We start from the raw sequence: 21,343 nt of genomic DNA, 5'->3' as shown, positions 1-21,343 counted from the left end.
GGTAATCCATTTAACAGTGTATCAATGGAGTTTGGGATTGCTGTGGCTGTTGTCACCACCCACAAAGGCTACGTGAGCCCCTTGGCTTTCTCCATGGTGTGCCCATTTTCACCTGTTTACTGTATCTGTCCTTTATCTTGCAGCAGAACCTCTCTTTGTATTTATCGGTGCTATCTTTGCAGTAGCAAAGTGTTTTCCCTGACCCCTTTCACCCTCCATTCAACACCTCGGTATACTCCCAAGTGTGTGCTGTTGGTTAATTTTAACTGGGTGCGCACTGCAGATGTCACAAAGACAGTATGCTGGGATGAAACCTGGTTGGTGTGATAGTTGTATGAGCCGTTAGATGTATTCTTCAGAGAGACTGTCATGCTATATTATTCTATGAACAGATTTAACCCCCCTCGGCGATGATCTGTCACTTGCTTGTCACAGGCGCAGAATCCAGTCAGCCGCTGCCTGTGGGGGACTCTGGCAGATTTGCAGGGCTTTAGGAGACAATAGCTGGACCTGCTTGTCTGCCTTGCATCACTCTCTGTGCAAAAGTGTGAAAGGAATGCATATGGCTTTTATTCCCACTGATGCCTCACCTGGCAGTTGATCAGTTTAAGTTTACCTTTGGTAAGGCTCACGCAGAAAAGAAATTAGAAACAGTGTAATGAGCGCATATTCATGAATGCTTTGGCTAACCCTTATGCACTAGTACTTTTGTCACAGTAATAAACTGTTTTGGCAGCATATAAGTGTTTGGGGGAGTAGATTAAAAAATAAATAAGTGTGATACATGAAAAATAATGCTTACATAATATACTAGGTCCTAATAGCTAAACAGCCAGGGACAAACAATAAATATGTTTTTTTAAAACTATATTAATTTCTTATGTTCATTTTTCTATTTGTAAGTTTATGTTCACATCCAGTATTTCCACGGCCATTTATTTTCATATTTTTAATCAGCCAGTGAAAACTAGGCGCTTTTATGGCAGAGTTGTGCAACACCATCTGTCATTATCACACAGGAGAGGTGTGAAATTGAATGCTAAAATAAATATTGATTAAAACAATCATTTTAAAAATCTTCATAAATATATAATTAAACATATGCACAATAAATAATAAATCTAAAGAAATGTAATATTTTTCACATCTTAATTGTGCACTACGTGTATCTTTTATTTAAAATAATAAACTTGGATTGATACCAATAAATAAATGACAAAAAAAACCCCAAACTAATAAAGCTTCTGTTGCTTTTGCTAAGCAGCATTCATGTGGTCAGAGGCTGAAACATGTGCTTTAAAAGATATCCAGATAGCAGATATATTATTGATTAAAATTAAAACCCATCACAGAGATTGGGGTTTGGTTTAATTAGTTTGGGCACTGGAATATGGAGGCAGTATATACAGCACATGACAGCTTGTCCATGTTCTTGCATCAGTTGGCATTATCTACTGCCTGGCACATGTCATCAGCATAACTTCTATTAAACTCAGCAAAGCAAAAACATGTCAGTATACAACACAGACAAGCTGGCATTCATCAAACCTTTTTTTTCTCCTCTATTTTAGCAATCAGAGTTGATGCATCAGGGCTGTCGAAGTGATCCTTTTAAAGATTTTCCACAGTAGTTTTCTTCAGTCTTTAACCTTGAGCCTTACTTTGCTGGTAGATAGCACCCCTGATTGAATTATGGGTCTGCCACTCACATTCACCAATCATAACTAACATCTGCATAATGGATCGGGCATATAAATCCTAACATTAAACATGATTAATATAGCAATGCTCACAATCATATTACAAAAGGCTTTACGAGTAAAGCCAGTAAATAAAAAAAACATACAAAATCAACATTAGAATTCCAGACATGAATGTGTTCTTAAAGCAGAACAAGAATAGAATATTATTAACAACACATCACATAATGCCCTGACAGCTAAAGCTATTTTAAGAAGTGATTGAAATCCTTTTAGAAATTCTGGGTTCTGGACAGAAATGATGCAGTGTGCTGAGAAAGCCAGCATCCACGCTGAAGGGAAATTATTTCAGACAGATTTGAGAGACAGAATGAGCCTCAAAAGTTATCAGTAAAATATCAAAGAAGCAAGGGAATATCGTTGTTTCGAGTGCATGAACGGTTTGGATGATAGATTTGAGAGTGATCACATATATCACATCTCTGTATCTTGAGATAATCTTTCTTCCGTAATTGCATGTGTTTCCTGGGGAACCAGGATGTTTATGGGCAGATAATGAAATGAATAAATGAATCACTGAGATTCATTACTGGTGGAATAATAAATCATATTTAAAAAGTGCATTGATTCTGAAATAGTCTTATAGTTTTTTATATTTTAAAAGGGGATATAATTTCTAAAAAATGAAAACAAGCTACACATGCTCCATTGATTTTTGAACATCTTTAGCTTTCTTGGCTAACCAGGTTGGGAGCACTTATATTATATATGTACTTTTTTAACTTGCAAATAATTTACACACATGTGTCTGTCATGTTATTTTGAGTAAATACACCAAAAACAGGATGGACATCGTCACATTTTGGCTTCATGTAAGCTTTAACCCTGTAACAATTTTCATAGCAGCTTGAATTGCAGGCTGGGGTAGGTCGAGCACTCCATAGTGGGATTTGTTATTTCATATGCGACAGCATACAGTTGAATCCTCGCTAAACCTTGACAAAGTATATTTTGTGTGACAGTGCAAAACCTCACGATTCTGTCAGTTTAAACCGCTTTAATACTGCAGTATTACTGAATCAACAGATGCTCAGGAATGCATATGAGGCCAGCAAAAAAGGAAGTTAAGATTGGTAACTCATTTTTTAAGAGTGAATTCCAAAAAAGATAACTTTGAGAAAAGACTGGGACTGTAATCACAACAGTTCAAGATGCTAAGAATTTACAGTTACCTCTAGTATGTCTTTTTTTTTTGGTTTGTGATGCCATAATTTCCCATACATGCTTAAAATAATAATAAAGTAATATGGATGTTTATTTATTTATTTTAATTCCTCTATCTTAATTGCCCTAATTGAAAAACAAATGTCTAATAATTAAAGTATGTTTTCTGTTATTTCCTTTGCATCATTAACGCTTCACACACTCTCATTTTGCTCAATTAAAAAATATGTCTCTTTTGACTTTTACACTGAGCTTTGTGGAGCTTTCTAGTGTACAAGAACAGCCGACAGCTTTGTTGTTCTGAATGAAAAGTTAGGAAATCAGTGTCACTGAAATGCGTCCTCATTAAAGTATACTTTGAATTTGTGTTTAAAATTTTATAATAATCCCTCTAATAGTGCTTGACTGGTCAATTGGCACACCAACCTTGCCATCTAGCTACATTGACTACAAACATCTCTACTTTGATGGAGTTCTTTGACCTGCCAATTAGAATCATATTATCTGGCTTTGGGGTGGCTCTTGCCTGCTTTGCTCTCCCCGTGTTTGCATCTGGTGAGCCACTTTGATATTTGTTGCTTAATCCTTTATCCTCAAACTGTAGAGGAGAGCCAGGATGAAGGAGGGGGAGGGTGTGGGGCTCTCTCAAAATGCCACTGGGTGTGATTTAGTCTTCCCACCAAGAGAATAGAGGCCAGATGGTGAGTTTAGGAAGCCTGAAATCTCAGCACCTGGCAAAGTGTTTGTTAGTCATTGCATTAATCAACAACTTTGCCAACTCCCTATATATACATTATGCCCATTTTTTGCTAAGAGGGTGATAGAAATCTTATGTATTTAAGAAATAATTGTCTAAAGTTATCCCACAAATGTATATAATGTGGTGAATTTCTGAATGTAAAGTTTTCGTCAGAAAGTCTTCTGATTTTTAGCATACTTTGTGGTTTAGTAACTGACCCATCGCTGTACCCACCCACACACACAGAAACAAAAGATGGAGACTGGGTAAATAATGGAGGGGCATTTTAAAACTAATAAAGTGTCAAGTTTGGTGCTTGAGTGCAAATTGACACATCCAGTTTGCTGCTATTTATTGTTTACCAATAGACCAATTTGGACAGCTGTGGCCTCCCTTCACCTCTCTGCAGAATGAACCAATTTGTATAAGCATATGCAGTTCCCGACGCTTGAATAATTCTCCTGGATTTCTTTCAATGCATGAGCATGTTAATGTATAATTGATGCTTCAAGGCGATAAACTGCCAACATCTTCACTTACTGTAGGTGCCTCTGGCAGACAGAGAGAGAGCACTTTACTTGATTTGTTAGTTTTAAAGTTTACTATCTCGTGGCTGTGCAGAAAATAGACCTAAAGGTAATCATGAACAGTGTTAGCTCACCAGAATGATAGCAGCAGATGGTTGATGGTTGGACGGATGAATGACGTTTGATTATGTGTTTTTCCTGCAGTCTACGCTGAAAGGAGCTAATCTCACAGTGTTTGGCTGCCTCAACCACGGGATGCCACTTTTCTTACGCGAAAACACATCACTGAAATGTGAATCAGGTATGCCAAATTTTGCTTAAACAAAACAGCCACATAGTGTGTGATTTTGAATCTAAGCAAGTTTATTAGTAGAATTGTGAGAACAGCACAAGTAATCGATATTTTTGCCGTGTATGCGCAAAACTTATCTAGTTATGAACCTTCTCTGTCACAGCTTGGACTGTGTTTTATTGTGTTACCTTTTTCTTCAGAATCAGTGGCAGGGTTTTTCCTCTCTGTGAACACCTCCACTAATATCACCAAACTGAGGATTCCCTACCCACAAACAGGCACCTGGTACCTCAGTCTGCGCACTCTGTGTGCTACTGAACATGGGTAAGACAGAAAGCACTGCTTCCCTTGAGAACTTTACCTGTTTGTTGGTTATGTATTCTATTTTATAGAGCTTCATACCAGTCTCCATATTTGCTATATATTATCTGTGCTTTACATATAGTGTTGTAACTGCTGTAACTTTCTCATCTCATCTTATCCTAAATATATATCAATTAAACCAGCGGTCCCCAACCCCCAGGGTGTGAAATTTCTGGTTTTCAGGGGTTTTATCGTTTTTATTGTTTTGTTTTTTTTTGTTAATCGTTTTTATCGTTAAGTCCGTGGCGCAAAAAAGGTTGGAGACCGCTGAATTAAACCAAGTTTTAGTATGTGTTTTTATGCCTATAAAGAGACATTATTTCAGTTTTGGAAATTAATATTTGCTCTGTTAAAATTGTGATACTTGCTTTTATGGTTATACACTAAATATGAACCTCCTGTCAAACAGGAGGTTGAAAAACTTGGCAAAAAGGCTTGATAAATTGGGTCCAATGGTAAGAATCCTTACAGCTATGCCTTTTTTAAACTATTCTTTAAAATTGTGTAAACTATAATCTCCTGAGTGCTCAACCTAGAAAGTCATCTTTTACAAGCAGGAATTCAACAAAACAAGCTGAACGTCATACATTTTGACATAAATTTATGACATTCTCATAATCAGTTCTTCGGCCAGGTCCCAATGCTCCACAGCAACCTCTACGAGACAATATTTGCTGTCAATTACACAAAGACAATTGCAAAATAGGACATTCATATCTTCTGAATTTGTCAGCATAACACAATCACTAGTTTGTTTACCAAAATAAATAATTCATTGCCATAATGAAGACACCATGCTTTCTGTTTGAATGACGAAGCCTCCCTCATTGAACCACATCCACTGCCATCTGTCACCCAGCAGACTGATTTGGCACTGGCTTCATAAATGTGTGTATGGTGCACACCAAGCATATGACATAAAGGAGGGGTAGATTTTGAGGTTTATCCACATTTTCACACTTACCACTTTTTTGCACACGTCATAGTGAATTTTAAATCAAACAATCAAGTTGTAATCGAAATGCACACATTCAGTTTTAATTCAAGGGGTCCAAGAAAAGTTTGCAAAAAGCTTTTTAGAAAAAATGCTATTGCAACGCTGTTTTATTGGTAGTGGTATTTGGATATTAATAGTATACTTTGTAGGTACCAATAAGGCTTTGGCCTACTGCAAAGGCCACACCAGTGTCCCTCTCTTTCTGTTTTTCTCTCCATGTTTATGTAAGTGTTACTTAACTTGTGAATTCAAGAAGTAAAGTATTTTTCTCTGAGGGTTATTTAAAGTCGGTGCGAATCATGTCAGAGAGAGAAGTTAGATCGAATGTTTTCATTAAGTTTTGTTGTTGTAATGTTATATACGAGTTCGTAAGTATTAGCAATTCAGCAGATTGAGCTGTTCTGGCGAAGCCTTTATGGCACAAAAATGTGAACAGAATGAAATTAAGCAGATTTTTCCCGTCCCACTTGGGAGTTCCAATTGAATTTGAATAACAGATAATAACAGATGGTGTGGGACGTGGACTCATCCTCACACGAACACTTAGCTGATGTATGAAAATGCAGACAAAGATCAGAGTGTTATGTGCTAGATTTCCACGCATTTGCATATACTAAACCAATCAGGTGTCATTAGATGGTAAATGACAGGTGCCCTTCAAATATACAGTTAAGCTGATGTATACAACTAAATAAAAACAAAATAAATAAAATGTTGCAGAAACACATAAAGAAACATATTTGAAGTTTTATTCTCTTTAACTGATTGATTAGCAGTTTTTGTTTTTGTAGTGTTAAAGATGAGCAAATTAAGTAAGTAACCTCTGTCTGTGAATATGCAGTCACCTGTAGACTTAGAGTTTTGTGAGAAATTACAGTTGAGTTACCTATTCAAAATAATTAATGAAGGTTAAACTAGAACCCTTGGTGGAATAGACATAATTTACAGAAAATTAGTTTTGTAATTGCGTTATAAAGCTGGAGATTTCCGAGGCCTAATAGAATGAAGTTGTCTGACATCTAGCAATGCCGAAACAACCTTTTGATCTCCAGTGTTTTGTGGTGATGAGGGCTTCTGGAGGACACAAGGAAACTAGACAAAACCCTGCAGGCGCCTGAGCGGCTTTGTGAGACAAAGCTCTAAAAGAGCTTGGAGTGATATGTGAATGTCAGCTGATAACATGCTCACAATAACAATGCTGTTATATTTGTATTTAGTAAGTATAATGTTTACCAGCTTAATTTGGAATGCTAAAAAGTGTGCACAGCTATGCAGTCTATAGATCTGACACATTTGGCCATAAACAAAAATCATTATGCAGATGAAAAACAGTGAAGGCATCACCTGCAATCATATATTTTTGCCTTTTCCAGATTTGAGCAATGCAGCAATGTAACTGCAGAGGTTTATATGCGTGCATACCTGACTCCGTGCATCAATGACTGTGGGACGTATGGACAGTGCAAGCTTCTGCGCACCAACAATTACCTTTATGCTGCATGTGAATGCAAAGCAGGTAACATTTTACTTTAAAAATCTATTGCAGTCCATCACAGTGTCTTACTTTTTCCAGCTTAAATGGACAGCTTTGTTAAATCCTTGTTTATTTATTTGAACTTGTAGTGCACACTGTCAATTAAATTGAAACGAGGTGGTCCGGTAAAGTCTTTTTTGATTCTGTTTTAATATCTAAGTCATGCAGTTATTAATAAAAGAGTGGAAGTTGTTTTATGTAAGGGAAAAATAATTAGTACTGTATATATTTAACAAGCTCCTTAAATATTTATCAGTAATTAATTAGTAATTAATAAACAGCAAGCAAGTGCAACCCTGAATGTATAATTACACTTGTCTGTCAAAAGATTCTTTCGCATATGAAAGATAAGACAGAACTTTTCTTTGAGAAAATAGGTCATCACTGCTGCAAAGAATTCCTAATTTGTTGGAAAATACATCATGCGGAGTGACAAGAAAATGAGAGCGAGCCAGGTGGGATGGCACAGGTCATTTTCCAAAATTGAGCTGACAATTCTGCAATTAAATTGTATGTGCCACTTTTCAGTGACTCATTCAGTGGCCTGGTATTAATCTTCTAATATAAGGCATTTTGATAAGACAATAAAACACAGTCTTAATTACCAACAGCTTTTCAATAAAAGATGAGCTTATGAAACTAAACAAAGCATGTCCTCTGAGGCTTTTTTAAATCCTGCCTTTGATCTTCTTTTATCAGAGTTGGTTTCTCCTCAGTTAAATTCATTGTCATACTTCACATGTGTGACTACTTCCTGGGCAGACGCTTTGCATTCAGCACTTGCCCTTGGCCCATCTCAGACTGCAAAACCTCTGTTCAACAGTGCTCACGAATATTTAATTCACACTGTCTTATTCAATCAACCACTTGATAAAGATCCAATGTACCAAAGCGGGGGTGTTTTAAAATAGAAGTGAGTTCACACCAGGAGGCTCTATTATGCAGGATAAACAACTTCACACATATCTGTTTTTGATTATTTTTGCAGAGAAATGTCTGTTCATAGCAAAAGGCTGCTAAGGCCTTATTCTTGTCAAGAGATAATAAATATTTCATACATTTTAAGAGATTAAGGGTTTGAAACAAACAGTTTCACCTGCTGGGGAAACTCTTCTCATTCATAAACCAAAACCACGTTTTTCCTGGAATTGATTGAGGGTTTAAGGAAGTCAGGCACCATTTATGCTTTTCCCAACATGTAAAGCCTGTTAAAAAACAAAAACAAAACAAAAACCTGTCTTAGAGCTTTAGTTTTTTAGGTGAAAGTACCAGATTTACTAAGGTGGTCTGTTTGTGTTGGTATTTTAGGTTGGGATGGATGGGGGTGCACAGACAACTCAGAAGCCTATTCGTACAGTTTCCAGCTCCTCTCCACCCTGCTACTCTGTCTCAGTAACCTGATGTTTGTCCCGCCCGTGGCCATCGCCATCCGAAGCCACTACCTCCTGGAGGCTTCGGTCTACATCTTCACCATGTTTTTCTCCACTGTGAGTGAAAAGTGATAACCTAAAGTATATTTTCCTTTTATTTAAGCATGGTACTTTGCTAATAAACAGTTGGTATCAGTAATGCACAAAAGTAAGCATAAAGAAAGAAAGAATCACAAAAGCAGATGTTTTCTGAAAGTCATCAGATTGTGGCAAGGCGAGCTTTAATAGGAAACACATTCTACATCGAATTCCCGTGTATGCAGATGACATACTCCTATTTCTGAGTAAGTCATTCCAAACTACACCACAGTCAGAAATACCTATGCTTACAATTCTATTCTGCATTGGAAGCATTAAAATGAATGTCCTTCATTAAAACAAAAATGCTCCAGTATCCCTACTATGATCCCCTGCTCAGAGCCATAACTTTATTACTTTTCCACTACGGGAACTTCCCCCAGGCAACAGCGAGTTTTAGAAAACATTTTCACTGCAAAAATGACGACAAAATTAAGTTTGGGTAAATTATTTCACCCCCACCAAAAGTACCGTTTGGCAACTAGAACTGTTAGAATCAAATGAAGTTTTTTGTTTTTGTTTTGTTTCTTTCAGCTACCTTTTAAAAAGCTACATTTAGTATATTAGCACAGAATTACAATTAAGAAATACTGACAATAAACGTTACTATTGATGCTAAGGATGAAATCTTGCTGGAGCCAGAAACAATGCTCGGTATGGCATCATTATTTTTTAATAATCTGCTGCATTTTATCCGCCTCCTAACCAAGAAGAGTGCGTTTTATAGAGTGAAAGAAAACTACATTTAAAAGCAGACCATGCTTTTTCATATCTCAGGGGACTAATTTAATATTTCTCCTTGAAGAAAAGGTTTCACATGCTTTTGTTGAGAAAGTGCCTATTGTGTAATTTTTTGAAATATTATTTAACAAAAGAAATCCTCCTTTATAAAATGATAAAAACCCCAGTTCTCCTTAAAATGAATGATGTCTTACTACGATAATGTGATATACAGTGGGGCAAAAAAGTATTTAGTCAGCCACCGATTGTGCAAGTTCCCCCACCTAAAATGATGACAGAGGTCAGTAATTTGCACCAGAGGTACACTTCAACTGTGAGAGACAGAATGTGAAAAAAAAATCCATGAATCCACATGGTAGGATTTGTAAAGAATTTATTCGTAATTAGGGTGGAAAATAAGTATTTGGTCAATAACAAAAATACAACTCAATACTTTGTAACATAACCTTTGTTGGCAATAACAGAGGTCAAACGTTTACTATAGGTCTTTACCAGGTTTGCACACACAGTAGCTGGTATTTTGGCCCATTCCTCCATGCAGATCTTCTCGAGAGCAGTGATGTTTTGGGGCTGTCGCCGAGCAACACGGACTTTCAACTCCCGCCACAGATTTTCTATGAGGTTGAGGTCTGGAGACTGGCTAGGCCACTCCAGGACTTTCAAATGCTTCTTACATGGCCACTCCTTTGTTGCCCGGGCGGTGTGTTTTGGATCATTGTCATGTTGGAAGACCCAGCCTCGTTTCATCTTCAAAGTTCTCACTGATGGAAGGAGGTTTTGGCTCAAAATCTCACGATACATGGCCCCATTCATTCTGTCCTTAACACGGATCAGTCGTCCTGTCCCCTTGGCAGAAAAACAGCCCCATAGCATGATGTTTCCACCCCCATGCTTCACAGTAGGTATGGTGTTCTTGGGATGCAACTCAGTATTCTTCTTCCTCCAAACACGACGAGTTGAGTTTATACCAAAAAGTTCTACTTTGGTTTCATCTGACCACATGACATTCTCCCAATCCTCTGCTGTATCATCCATGTGCTCTCTGGCAAACTTCAGACGGGCCTGGACATGCACTGGCTTCAGCAGCGGAACACGTCTGGCACTGCGGGATTTGATTCCCTGCCGTTGTAGTGTGTTACTGATGGTGACCTTTGTTACTTTGGTCCCAGCTCTCTGCAGGTCATTCACCAGGTCCCCCCGTGTGGTTCTGGGATCTTTGCTCACCGTTCTCATGATCATTTTGACCCCACGGGATGAGATCTTGCGTGGAGCCCCAGATCGAGGGAGATTATCAGTGGTCTTGTATGTCTTCCATTTTCTGATGATTGCTCCCACAGTTGATTTTTTCACACCAAGCTGCTTGCCTATTGTAGATTCACTCTTCCCAGTCTGGTGCAGGTCTACAATACTTTTCCTGGTGTCCTTCGAAAGCTCTTTGGTCTTGGCCATGGCGGAGTTTGGAGTCTGACTGTTTGAGGCTGTGGACAGGTGTCTTTTATACAGATGATGAGTTCAAACAGGTGCCATTCATACAGGTAACGAGTGGGGGACAGAAAAGCTTCTTACAGAAGACGTTACAGGTCTGTGAGAGCCAGAGATTTTCCTTGTTTGAGGTGACCAAATACTTATTTTCCACCCTGATTTACGAATAAATTCGTTACAAATCCTACCATGTGGATTCATGGATTTTTATTTCACATTCTGTCTCTCACAGTTGAAGTGTACCTCTGGTGCAAATTACTGACCTCTGTCATCATTTTAGGTGGGGGAACTTGCACAATCGGTGGCTGACTAAATACTTTTTTGCCCCACTGTATATAATAATTTATTGATAGTGTATACAGTAGTGAGTAGACATTTTATAGATAATGTATTCATATCGGAATTTTTTTTTCTTCTTTCAACAAAGCTGTAAAAATAAAATTGCAAGAAATGTAGCTGCAAACATATGCTAGTGGGATTTCATACATAAATAGAGTCGGCCAGTATGTGCATGCCACTGTGTTGCAATGAATCTGAGATGAGTTTGTAAAAGAATGGTCTGTATAGCTTCTTTGTCAGTAACCAGCAATAACCTGGGTATTGCTTATTTTATTCAGCTTATCATTCAGCTCATGCTTTTTACAGAATCAATACTTTTGTGCTGTTGTGCCGTCTATTGTTCTGACACATCTGCGTGTTTTTGTAACCTTTGTGCCTTTCTCTTCTTTTCTCACAGTTCTACCATGCATGCGACCAGCCAGGTATTGTGGTGTTTTGCATCATGGAGTATGATGTTCTGCAGTTTTGTGACTTCCTCGGGTCACTCATGTCAGTGTGGGTCACCGTCATTGCAATGGCTAGGCTAAAATCCATCATCAAACAGGTATGTGTAATTCTGAGCGAAGCCTGTTTCTACTGATACTCAGACTGGATATTTGTTTTCTTTCTATAAAACTGAAAAGTCCTGTTGTAATAGAAACTTTTCCCTTTATAAAGATAAAGATGAAAATGTAAGGCTTGCATAGTGATATCAACAGTTTTTCGATACATTGATCTCAACACAAATGAACTGAGAAAATGCATGTCATCATTAACAGTGCATATTTATAAACACACTAATTTTCCCCATTCTAGCTGCAAAGTAATAAGCGGCACTTCAGCCTGGACACATGAAGTGCAGCTTAGGTCATACCCTTTTATGTGGAGATTATGTTTCTAAATGGATAAACAGCCATTTAGAAAAACAACTCAGCCTGTCACATTTGCTACTTAATAAAATATTAGTCGTAGGTAGATGTCAGTAGATTCAGACATCTGGAAACAGACGTTTTCAGACCCTGATGCCTTTGCACTCTCCCAGACCATGAACAAAGAGAGATTAGATTAGATTAAAGGACTGAGAGGCTATAGCGCTATAAACGAGCACCTCATATGCCTCAATTTTCAGTCATAAATGAAAAGATCAATGTGTTAAAATCAGCATTGCATGGCACTAAATTCTCTGGTTGCTGACATATTGCGTGGGTAATGGTAAACACTAACAGGTGCACCTTCTCCATGGGTCACTCCCTGGCTGCATACCAAGATGGAGCAGTCTGAGGGAAAGTGTGTGCGTATGTGTAAATGTGTGTCCATGTCCATAAATGAGACAGAGAGAGGGGGGAGAGTGGAGAGAGGGTGTGAGGTAGGAGGAGGGTGGGGAGTGCATGAACATCTGCTGTCCTCTAGAGTTTTCATTTTTGCTTAGCGCTGCAGTACGCAGTCACTAATCAAATCGCACATGTCAGGACTGGCAAGTGGGACTTTGTGCGTTTGTGTACTTGAAAGAGACACTGAGTGTGTGTATGTGTGTGTTTGTTTGTATGTTACACTAGTACTAGAGGATAAAGGACCTAAGAGCATGGAATATTGTTTGTCTCGCTGTGTAGTATGCGACTTTTGGACCCGCAAAGCTCTTAATGTCTCACAAAAATGTTGGCTGAAAATCATTTTATGCTAGTTCACATAAAGATTGAACACCAGGAGGCATGTTAGTCTCAACTTGGTGAAAGTTCTGGATCACAATTATGAAGATAATTACACTTCATCACATCTTTGTAATTTTGCCCCTTCCTTACTGAACAGTTCTGAAAACATTGTTCTCACCAATGTAATTGCACTGTAGGACATCAAACATGTTTGTTCAGTCAATCAGAAAAAAATAGCCACATGATTTTAATTACTAGTAGCTAAATAGGTACGCCTGAAATATCTGCTGCAAATAGAAGCGCTGTTTTCTCTTTCAGTGTTTGATGACTCCAAATTTTCTGTTTCCGTTTGCTTTTCATGATATGAAATTAAACCGATATTATTCCTAATATTTGTAAAGTGACTTCACAAATAATTTGAAAATTTGAAAATATACTATAGAATGAATGAGTATGTAACCTTGCTAATAATTTAGCAGTTATTAGCAGTAATCCACAGGAATCTTAGTACATCAAATGTCTGTACAACCTTGTAAAAATGTTTTATATAGGCATATGTTAATATATTACTGGTTCCAGCATTATTTAATTATGAAATTTTTATTTAAAAGATGATAAGTTGACCTTTACTTAGCTCCACTTCATCACATACTGTTTCCTTGGCCGTTATATGACACCTCAGTGTGGTACGGTCATTAGACATGCACCAATACTATATACATTAAATCTGACACACTATATATCTTATTAAGCATGAAAATATAAGTTGCAGATAAAAATAGATTGTTATTGTTTTTTTTAGAATTCCTGCAGGCTCATTTGTCACTATGCATTCATGCCTGCATGCAATGCATGCTTGTTTCTGTGCCACTGTGTGATCCACCAGAGCAGCATGACTGATGACTGTTGCTGCAAAGAGTCCTCAGGCTGCACCATGCTGCTCCTTTCCTCCTTGGTGTGTGCCAATTAGTTCTATTCTCCTGCAGACAGGTCATCTCTTACCAGCTCAAAAATCCCCGATTCCTCCTCACATTGCCTACTAGACCCTAGGCATTCTGGATGGGCTCAAGTTCTCCCCGAGCATGTGTAGCACAGCTTATTGATTTTTTTCATTCTCACTTTATCTCTTTTATATCCTGTGGCTTTATGTCCAGTTGTGAGCTTGGCAATGAAATAAAATAAAATAACTGATTTTATATATCATGTGGCTCTATTGTTAGCATTTTGTTTTCACTGTTTTATTGGGGCTTTCAGCTGTTTCAAGAGGTTTAGTGTATTTTTCTATAAGCACTTTAAAATACCCATTTTGATTTCACCTGAACTCTGCAGTTATTTTCCCTATGGGTACATTAAAGTGGTTGTATATTTACATAATGAGAGGCTTTTACCTTTTGGAGCACAGACTTGCATGCTGTGTGCTAAAGGTAGCTTGTTGTGGCAGTTAACAATGCAGTAAATAGCTGCCATTATTTTATATTTTCTTGTTTTGAATAGATAACATGAACAAATACTTCTATAGTGCCTCAAAACCATCTGTCAATACTGTCAAACTGTCTATGATTCTCAACCGCGAACCTGTTTGTTCTTTCATAACACGGACATCTTTAATAATAGCTCAATATTACACGTAAACATGCAACAGCAGACTATTAACTGAAAACTAAAATTTGTAATATATTATTGTGGTGACTAGTAGAAAATAACATCATCCAAAGCCTTGTTGAACTTGTTGACAAAGCACAACAACATTTCTTTTAGTAAGGCACTTATTTCTGTGGAGCATCACAGCTATGTTCTCCAAAAGAACTTGATGGCAAAAAAACACGTGTGTTAAGAAAAGTATAACTCTGAAAGCCAAATAACAGGATGTCAGCTCAAAACAGAGAAAACGTGAAAGTATAGTCCACACATGAATCACCTGATGGTTTAGAGATTTGATGCAAAGCCATTTTTCCTATATGTATGGAAAAAAGATTACAGCTTTGCCACACTGACAATAGTCTTTACCTCTCCAAAGGTAGAGTTGTGCTATCGCCTGACCGCACAAATATGTTCTTGCTTGTACATGTAACAATGCTGACTGTGTTTATGGAGGGCAGTTATTGATCCATGTTTTTTTTTTGTCAGGTTCTGTATCTGCTGGGGGCGATGTCTCTGTCCATGGCACTGCAGCTGGATCGTCATGGTCTGTGGAACCTGCTGGGACCCAGCCTGTTTGCTCTGGGCATCATGGCCGTGGCATGGGTAAGAGAAAAATGATCTCCTTATTTATAGGAACTGTAGAGAAACAGTCTAAAGCGATAAATAAGTAAAAATCCAAATATGATATGATATAAGGTAAGAACATATAAAGTAAAATAAAAATGTGGATATTACAAGTATCACACTAAAAATCTTTATCCAATATATATATAACCTTTGAAAATTTATAGTGGGCTGGGTAAAATTTTTTTTCTTGTGCCAAAATGTATTTTATCACATTATATGTATGTAGGAGATATTTTATTTTATATTTATGCACAACATGAAACTGTTACTTTAATACATAATTTGTGTTTAACATTCACGCTGGTTCAGACATGCAAATAAAATGCGTCTCCACAGTCCCTCGAGTCCCTGATGATAGTAAGTATAAAAGGATTAAATCTGTCATGTAAGCTAACATAGGCTTGGAACATGTGCATGCATAAAAAACTGGTGGTTTTCTGACCAATGAAGCTATTTTACATTAGTATTGAAGGGGCTTTAAAAGTTTTGCAGCCTGTGGGTATTAGTCATGGGTTGTAGTTCCATTATAACTCAGCTTGTACTTTCACTGACTCTTCTTCGAGTCATAATGTGCTCCCTGAACTGAGAAGATAAAAAATAATAGTCTTTCAGGCAAGGTTCTTGTGGAAAAAAAAAGCCTTTAACACCAAACCTCTGACATGAGTTTGAAAACAAGGTTTGTGGTTTCCTTGGAGAAAGCTTTGTGCTGAATAAAGTGTGGGAGTTGTAGCTCTGAGAGTTATCTATCTGCGAGCTGGAGGATCCTACAGAAATATTGGAAGACGAAGTACTGTTTAATTCCACCATGTAAACCCTGCAGCTTTAGCACAATAAGTAGGAAAGTGTATTTTTTACTATTGTCAAAAATGTCTTCGTTCTAAATGCTTTAAAATAAATCACTGCAAATGTATGTAAAGCTACCGGCTTTCAATATTTGGCTGATTTTCTTTAGTCTTTGGCTGATTTGTAATTCAATTATAGATGGTTTGTTGACATATGTTATTTGACGAGTGGCAAATGATATACTGTGACAGTGTCTACAGACTGGAAGTATAAACAGAGACAGATAATCTCATCCTCCCTTGGCAAATGAAACAACAGACTGCATAGGAATAAACTCCTCGCAGCAACCTTTCCATAAAAGGCAGTTGAATCTCATGCTAATGTTGCAGTTTTTAAAGATAAACCCGGGATTCTGCTTTGATTACCTGACACTTAATAATTTATCAGCGGTTCAACAGCGTATGTCTGCATTTCAACATTCTCCGCTCCGTACTCCAACTCCGAGTCTGAGCACTGCACATTTTCTACAAGAGCCCTTTCATTTCAGCTTGTCATGTTTCTGCAAAGCTTGGCATTCTGAATGTTCTCAGACACAACCGAATTAGATCAGTCAAGCGGAGGGCACAGAGCGTCTGCTGCTGTGCAGGGGTGTCATTAGCAGCAAGAGGAAGGGGGGGGAAGTTCAACTCTGTCAATGCCAAATATCCCTAATTCTTCAAACTAAATGAGGTCCCTGCCTCATACATAAAAACACAATCCTGGTCTAGAATTATTTGGCTTAACCACAAAAGTATGCAAGGATTTTGCATTCTTCATTGTTAAATGCATACAGAGCCGTTTCGTGCATGTAATTACTTTTGTCATTCACGACCAGCTTACGTTTCCCCTTATATTGTGTCAAATTCTTCATAATAACCTTTTGAGAAAGAAAAAAAAATCATTCAAGCAATCAGTGTTTATGAAGCGATGAAAATAGAGACTGAATGAAATTAAATGTTCATTTCTCTTTGCGCTGTAATAGAGGCAATCATGGGACACTTACAGAAAGCATTAGCACATATTCTCAAAAATAGATTTCATATCCAGCTCCAGCAAAGAAACATAAAAAAGCAGATAAAGCATTGACAGGCACGTCACTAATCCATCAGCTGATCCAGATGATAGACTTTTTCTGCGGCGCTAGGCATGAATACAAAATTTCATACAATAAAACCACAAGAGATTCACAGAGAATACCATCCCTCTCCACCTGCAATAAAATAGAGATGTCTAGTGGTCCCTCGCTGAAATCCCACTGGTCTCAGTTCTTTAATGACTCTCCCTGTGTGATCTCCCACTTCAATATGCTCTTTCTACATAAAAAAGTTCATTAAATTAAATTAGTAAGACCGTTAAACACAAGGCCTTGGAGATCAATTCATGTGGAAAACAAACTATGATCTATGAAAATAAACTTCACTATATAAAACACTTTGTGGTTTGCTACGCGAGACTCTGCTGCCTTTGACACACATCATACTGTTAACATGTGAGCATAAAAGAAACACACATGACAATGTGTTCAAACACGTGTTTACACACAGCCCTGGGAAGCGCACATTATAACTCTGCTTTCTAGTCTGTGGCGATGAGGTCAGATACACATGAATACAAAAATAGATTTTTTCAGGTTCTTAGTGGTTGTTGCTAGGGTTATATTGGTTGCAGGCACCACAGCACATATGGGAATAAATTAAGTCTTTTTCTTGGTCTGTAAATGGATCTCAGTAAAGGATTGGCGCTGTGTTTTTCTTTTCATGGAATTTCTTTTGGAGGCTGTCATTTCCTGTATGAAATTATGAGTGGGTATTAAACTGTTCCCATTGGAAAATGTTACTTTGTGAGCTTTCAGAAAAAAACAGGTGTAAATAGTGATATTGATAATCTTTTTTTTTATGTGTCTGTGGACCTTGTCAGACTGTGCGCACCATCCGGCGTCGACGTTGCTACCCGCCCACCTGGAAGCGCTGGGTGTTCTTCCTTTTCCCGGGCACCATGATTGCCACATCTGCCGTGGCGCTCTACGCCTTTGTGGAGACGGAGGAGAACTACTTCTACATACACAGCATCTGGCACATGCTGATTGCAGGGAGTGTGGGCTTTCTCCTGCCACCTCGAGCCAAGCCTGATGCCAAGGTGACCCCACTGAAGCGTAGGCGGGGCTGTGGCTATCAGCTGTGTGTGAATGAGCATGAGGAGCTTGGCCTGGTGGACCCAGGCATCATTTCCATCAATAGCATCTGCACCAGCTGATAAACTCCCCACTGTCAACCTTTTACCTTAGAGACACTTCATTGCCTTCTTTTACTTGGGAAATTCACACACGGGAAATTAAGCCACAGAACTTGAAAAAGCAATGTAAATACTTTAATGCCGATGTGACACTATGTATTTCTTTTTTTCTGTTGTTATTGTCATGGTAATTACTATCAATACAAATGTAATTATTATTATTATTATCTATAGTTAAAGTTCTGATGAATTGTGGGTGTACAGTGACACACTGTTGTTTGTGAATATGTATTTAAAGTCTAAGCTGAAACACTGCTGCTACCTGACAGTGACTGTAAAACTGCTTCTGTTAGTTATTTATTGGTGGTCTTGTACAGTAAACAGGCCAATTATACTATTGTAGGGGTACAGATAAGGGGAGGGATATGGACGGACATTTAACAAGGGCACGGCTTTTCTGAAATTCTTTTGGAATATATATCTTTTGCACTGAGACACAAAAAATGTTATTCTGTAAATTTTTATAAGGATATAAATTACAGTGGGCATCACAAATGTAAAACCTAGCTGTCATGTGGAATGTTAGACTGTCTTTTGCAATGTACTGCTTTTACACGAATGTGCTGATTGTTCTTGAAAAAGAACAGTTCCAAAGTCCAGTTTCCTGTGCTTAGAGAAGAGGGGAGGCAGGATTACTTCAGAGACCTCAAACCAAGACCTCACCTCCCTGCTCTTTTCTGACAGGACCTGTGTGACACCACATTCATGAACAATAAATGTTTTCTTTCTTTGCCTCAGTATTGCTTTGCTTCCTTCGAAGCTTTTAAACGTAGTGCAACTGGCAAAGCCTCCCACAAAGACATCGTAGTGCAATTCATGGCCCTAATGGATGGCAGTGGTTTTCAGACAGTGAGATGAGATGTTGTCAAAAGCATCCTCCCAGGAATAGAGCTAAAGATAAATAATTCTCCTACAGAGCGGGAGCATGAATGCCGCTTCAGTCCATACTGTTTATATGTAGACTCTCTTCTTATATAAGGAAAAGAAAAGCTGTGAAAGTTTTATTACTGTTTGCTGTATTCCTTTTAGGTATGATCCATCAGTCGTTCTTCAATATTTATCGTTCTGGGTGGTTTCAGGTTTTTGTTCTTTTTATTTTAGAATAGATTAAATAATTTATTGTTTTGGCAGGTGTGCAAGTGAAAATTGTACCTGGGCTTGATAGCCCTCCAATAAGATATGATCACAGTGCTCAGAGTGAGAGACATTTTGAAAGTACGCTCATTTAATCCTTTGACTGATACAGCATCCCTGTAGCTGTTAGCTACAGCAAAAAAGACAGAAAACCTGGAATAACAGTTTTACATCATATTAAATAACCAAATATAAGAGTTCTTTGAGTCTTAGCTTGATAACCTACAGTATCAGATGTTTTTTACATGTAAATGCAGTCAGCTGAGAGTTTAAAAGCAAAGCAGTTATATAGTATATTAGGTTATTCTCACTGCTGTTGCCCTCATACATAATATCTATTTACCGTTATACACTTTCATGTCTTTGGACCTTAGACTTTATATAAAGATAAATATAGCCTCTGGGGAGGCAGAGAGCTAGCTGTATAAAAACACAAGTCCAATTGTAAAGAGGTCTATAAGAAAATGATCCTAGTTTTTACTTGATTTGTGGCCTCAGTAAACACTTTTCCTGATGAGTTTATAATCACCATTGCCAGTTTCAAGGCTTCATCAGTGCAGCCTGATCCTCATTTTGTACATTATGATCCTCATTTAGAATAAAATATATGATAAAGAAGGGAATGCTTTAGAGTGAAGGCTATCTCATGATTATGAGCCTTTTACTCAGTCAGAAGACATTGTGAGACCATGCAGTTATCAGTTCAGTTTCTCCACTGATTGCATTTTCCTTATGTGATGTTTCCCTTATGTGATGTTCACATTTTGATACCTGGCCAACTTTTGCATTTTGGGTCTTTTTTATTCAATTTAGTCATAACAGTCTGTAAAAATACTTAACATATGTTTACTTTGTCCCAATTCCAAACAATTCATCTCAGTCTGTAGTTCAGCTCCCATTAAATAAATAGCCTGTTGGTGCCAGCATTTAAACCACACAAGGGACAGAGTTTTGCTCTGTGTGTTGCATACTTAGTTCATGCACTTTATCTATCTTTCTGTCTATCTTGGACCCACGCACCTCTTACATGCTTCTGTTGCTCCTTGATAAGGAGGAGAATTTATATCAAGGAACATTTCACGGTCAGGATGATTTTCTAGATGCCATCTAGGATATAAAGTTAAAGATTTCACGTCACACCATTGGCAGTCATGCGGGATGGCTTATTTCTTGGGCATGAGGACCATTCGCTCTCACCATTTTTGACATCCATTTCCCCCCCTTGATGGCTGCTGATGGGACTGTTTGGGAGCAAAATGATGGTCAGTCTCATCGGTGTTTTCAAACTCACTGTTATACTCCGAATTAATGATCCTGCTGTAGCTCACTTGATTGAGTAGGTGAGCCATATATTGAACATTAGAGTCCTTACCACAGGACGAGTTTGAGTTTGCCCCAGACTGTTTCTTGTATTTTAAACCCCTCCTCTCCCAACCCTGCTGTCCAATAAAGAAGGGTTGGGATCCAACAAAGGCAAAAGGACTCTGTACTGAAAAATCTTCCAGACTTTCTCTTTTGTCTGAAATCACAAAGTTCTCTTAGAGAATATTTTCACCATTTTGATTGAAAAGCAGGCACAGTCACAGCTACTGTACTTGTTGTTTCCTGTCCCTGATTTACAGTTGTGACAGAATGTGAAACAATACAGAGTAGTTCTCACAAAACAGAGTGTAAAATGTGCAGGAATGCAGGAGCAGAGAGTTGGAGGGTTGGAACACAGACACACAAGAAAAACACACGTTGTATATGTGCT

At 38.0% G+C, this 21,343-nt stretch overlaps 1 protein-coding gene across 1 annotated transcript in view; it reads left to right on the top strand.

Annotated features, from left to right (window-relative positions):
• The window catches only part of tmem8b (transmembrane protein 8B), a 34,577-nt gene extending 15,390 nt beyond the window's left edge, over positions 1–19,187 (top strand). The window contains exons 7-13 of the mRNA XM_005738139.1: positions 4,395–4,491; positions 4,683–4,806; positions 7,216–7,358; positions 8,685–8,863; positions 11,844–11,990; positions 15,202–15,318; positions 18,082–19,187. Coding sequence (XP_005738196.1) covers positions 4,395–4,491; positions 4,683–4,806; positions 7,216–7,358; positions 8,685–8,863; positions 11,844–11,990; positions 15,202–15,318; positions 18,082–18,417 — 1,143 coding nt within the window. The 3' untranslated portion in view covers positions 18,418–19,187. The remainder of the gene's footprint in view (positions 1–4,394; positions 4,492–4,682; positions 4,807–7,215; positions 7,359–8,684; positions 8,864–11,843; positions 11,991–15,201; positions 15,319–18,081) is intronic.
• The last annotated feature ends 2,156 nt before the right edge of the window (positions 19,188–21,343 follow it).

Source organism: Pundamilia nyererei, unplaced genomic scaffold (assembly GCF_000239375.1).
Source record: "Pundamilia nyererei isolate P.nyererei 1_Seehausen unplaced genomic scaffold, PunNye1.0 scaffold00082, whole genome shotgun sequence".
Taxonomy (NCBI): Eukaryota; Metazoa; Chordata; class Actinopteri; order Cichliformes; family Cichlidae; genus Pundamilia; species Pundamilia nyererei.
Note: the sequence above shows the minus strand (reverse complement) of the source record. Positions and strands in the feature narration are given on the sequence as shown.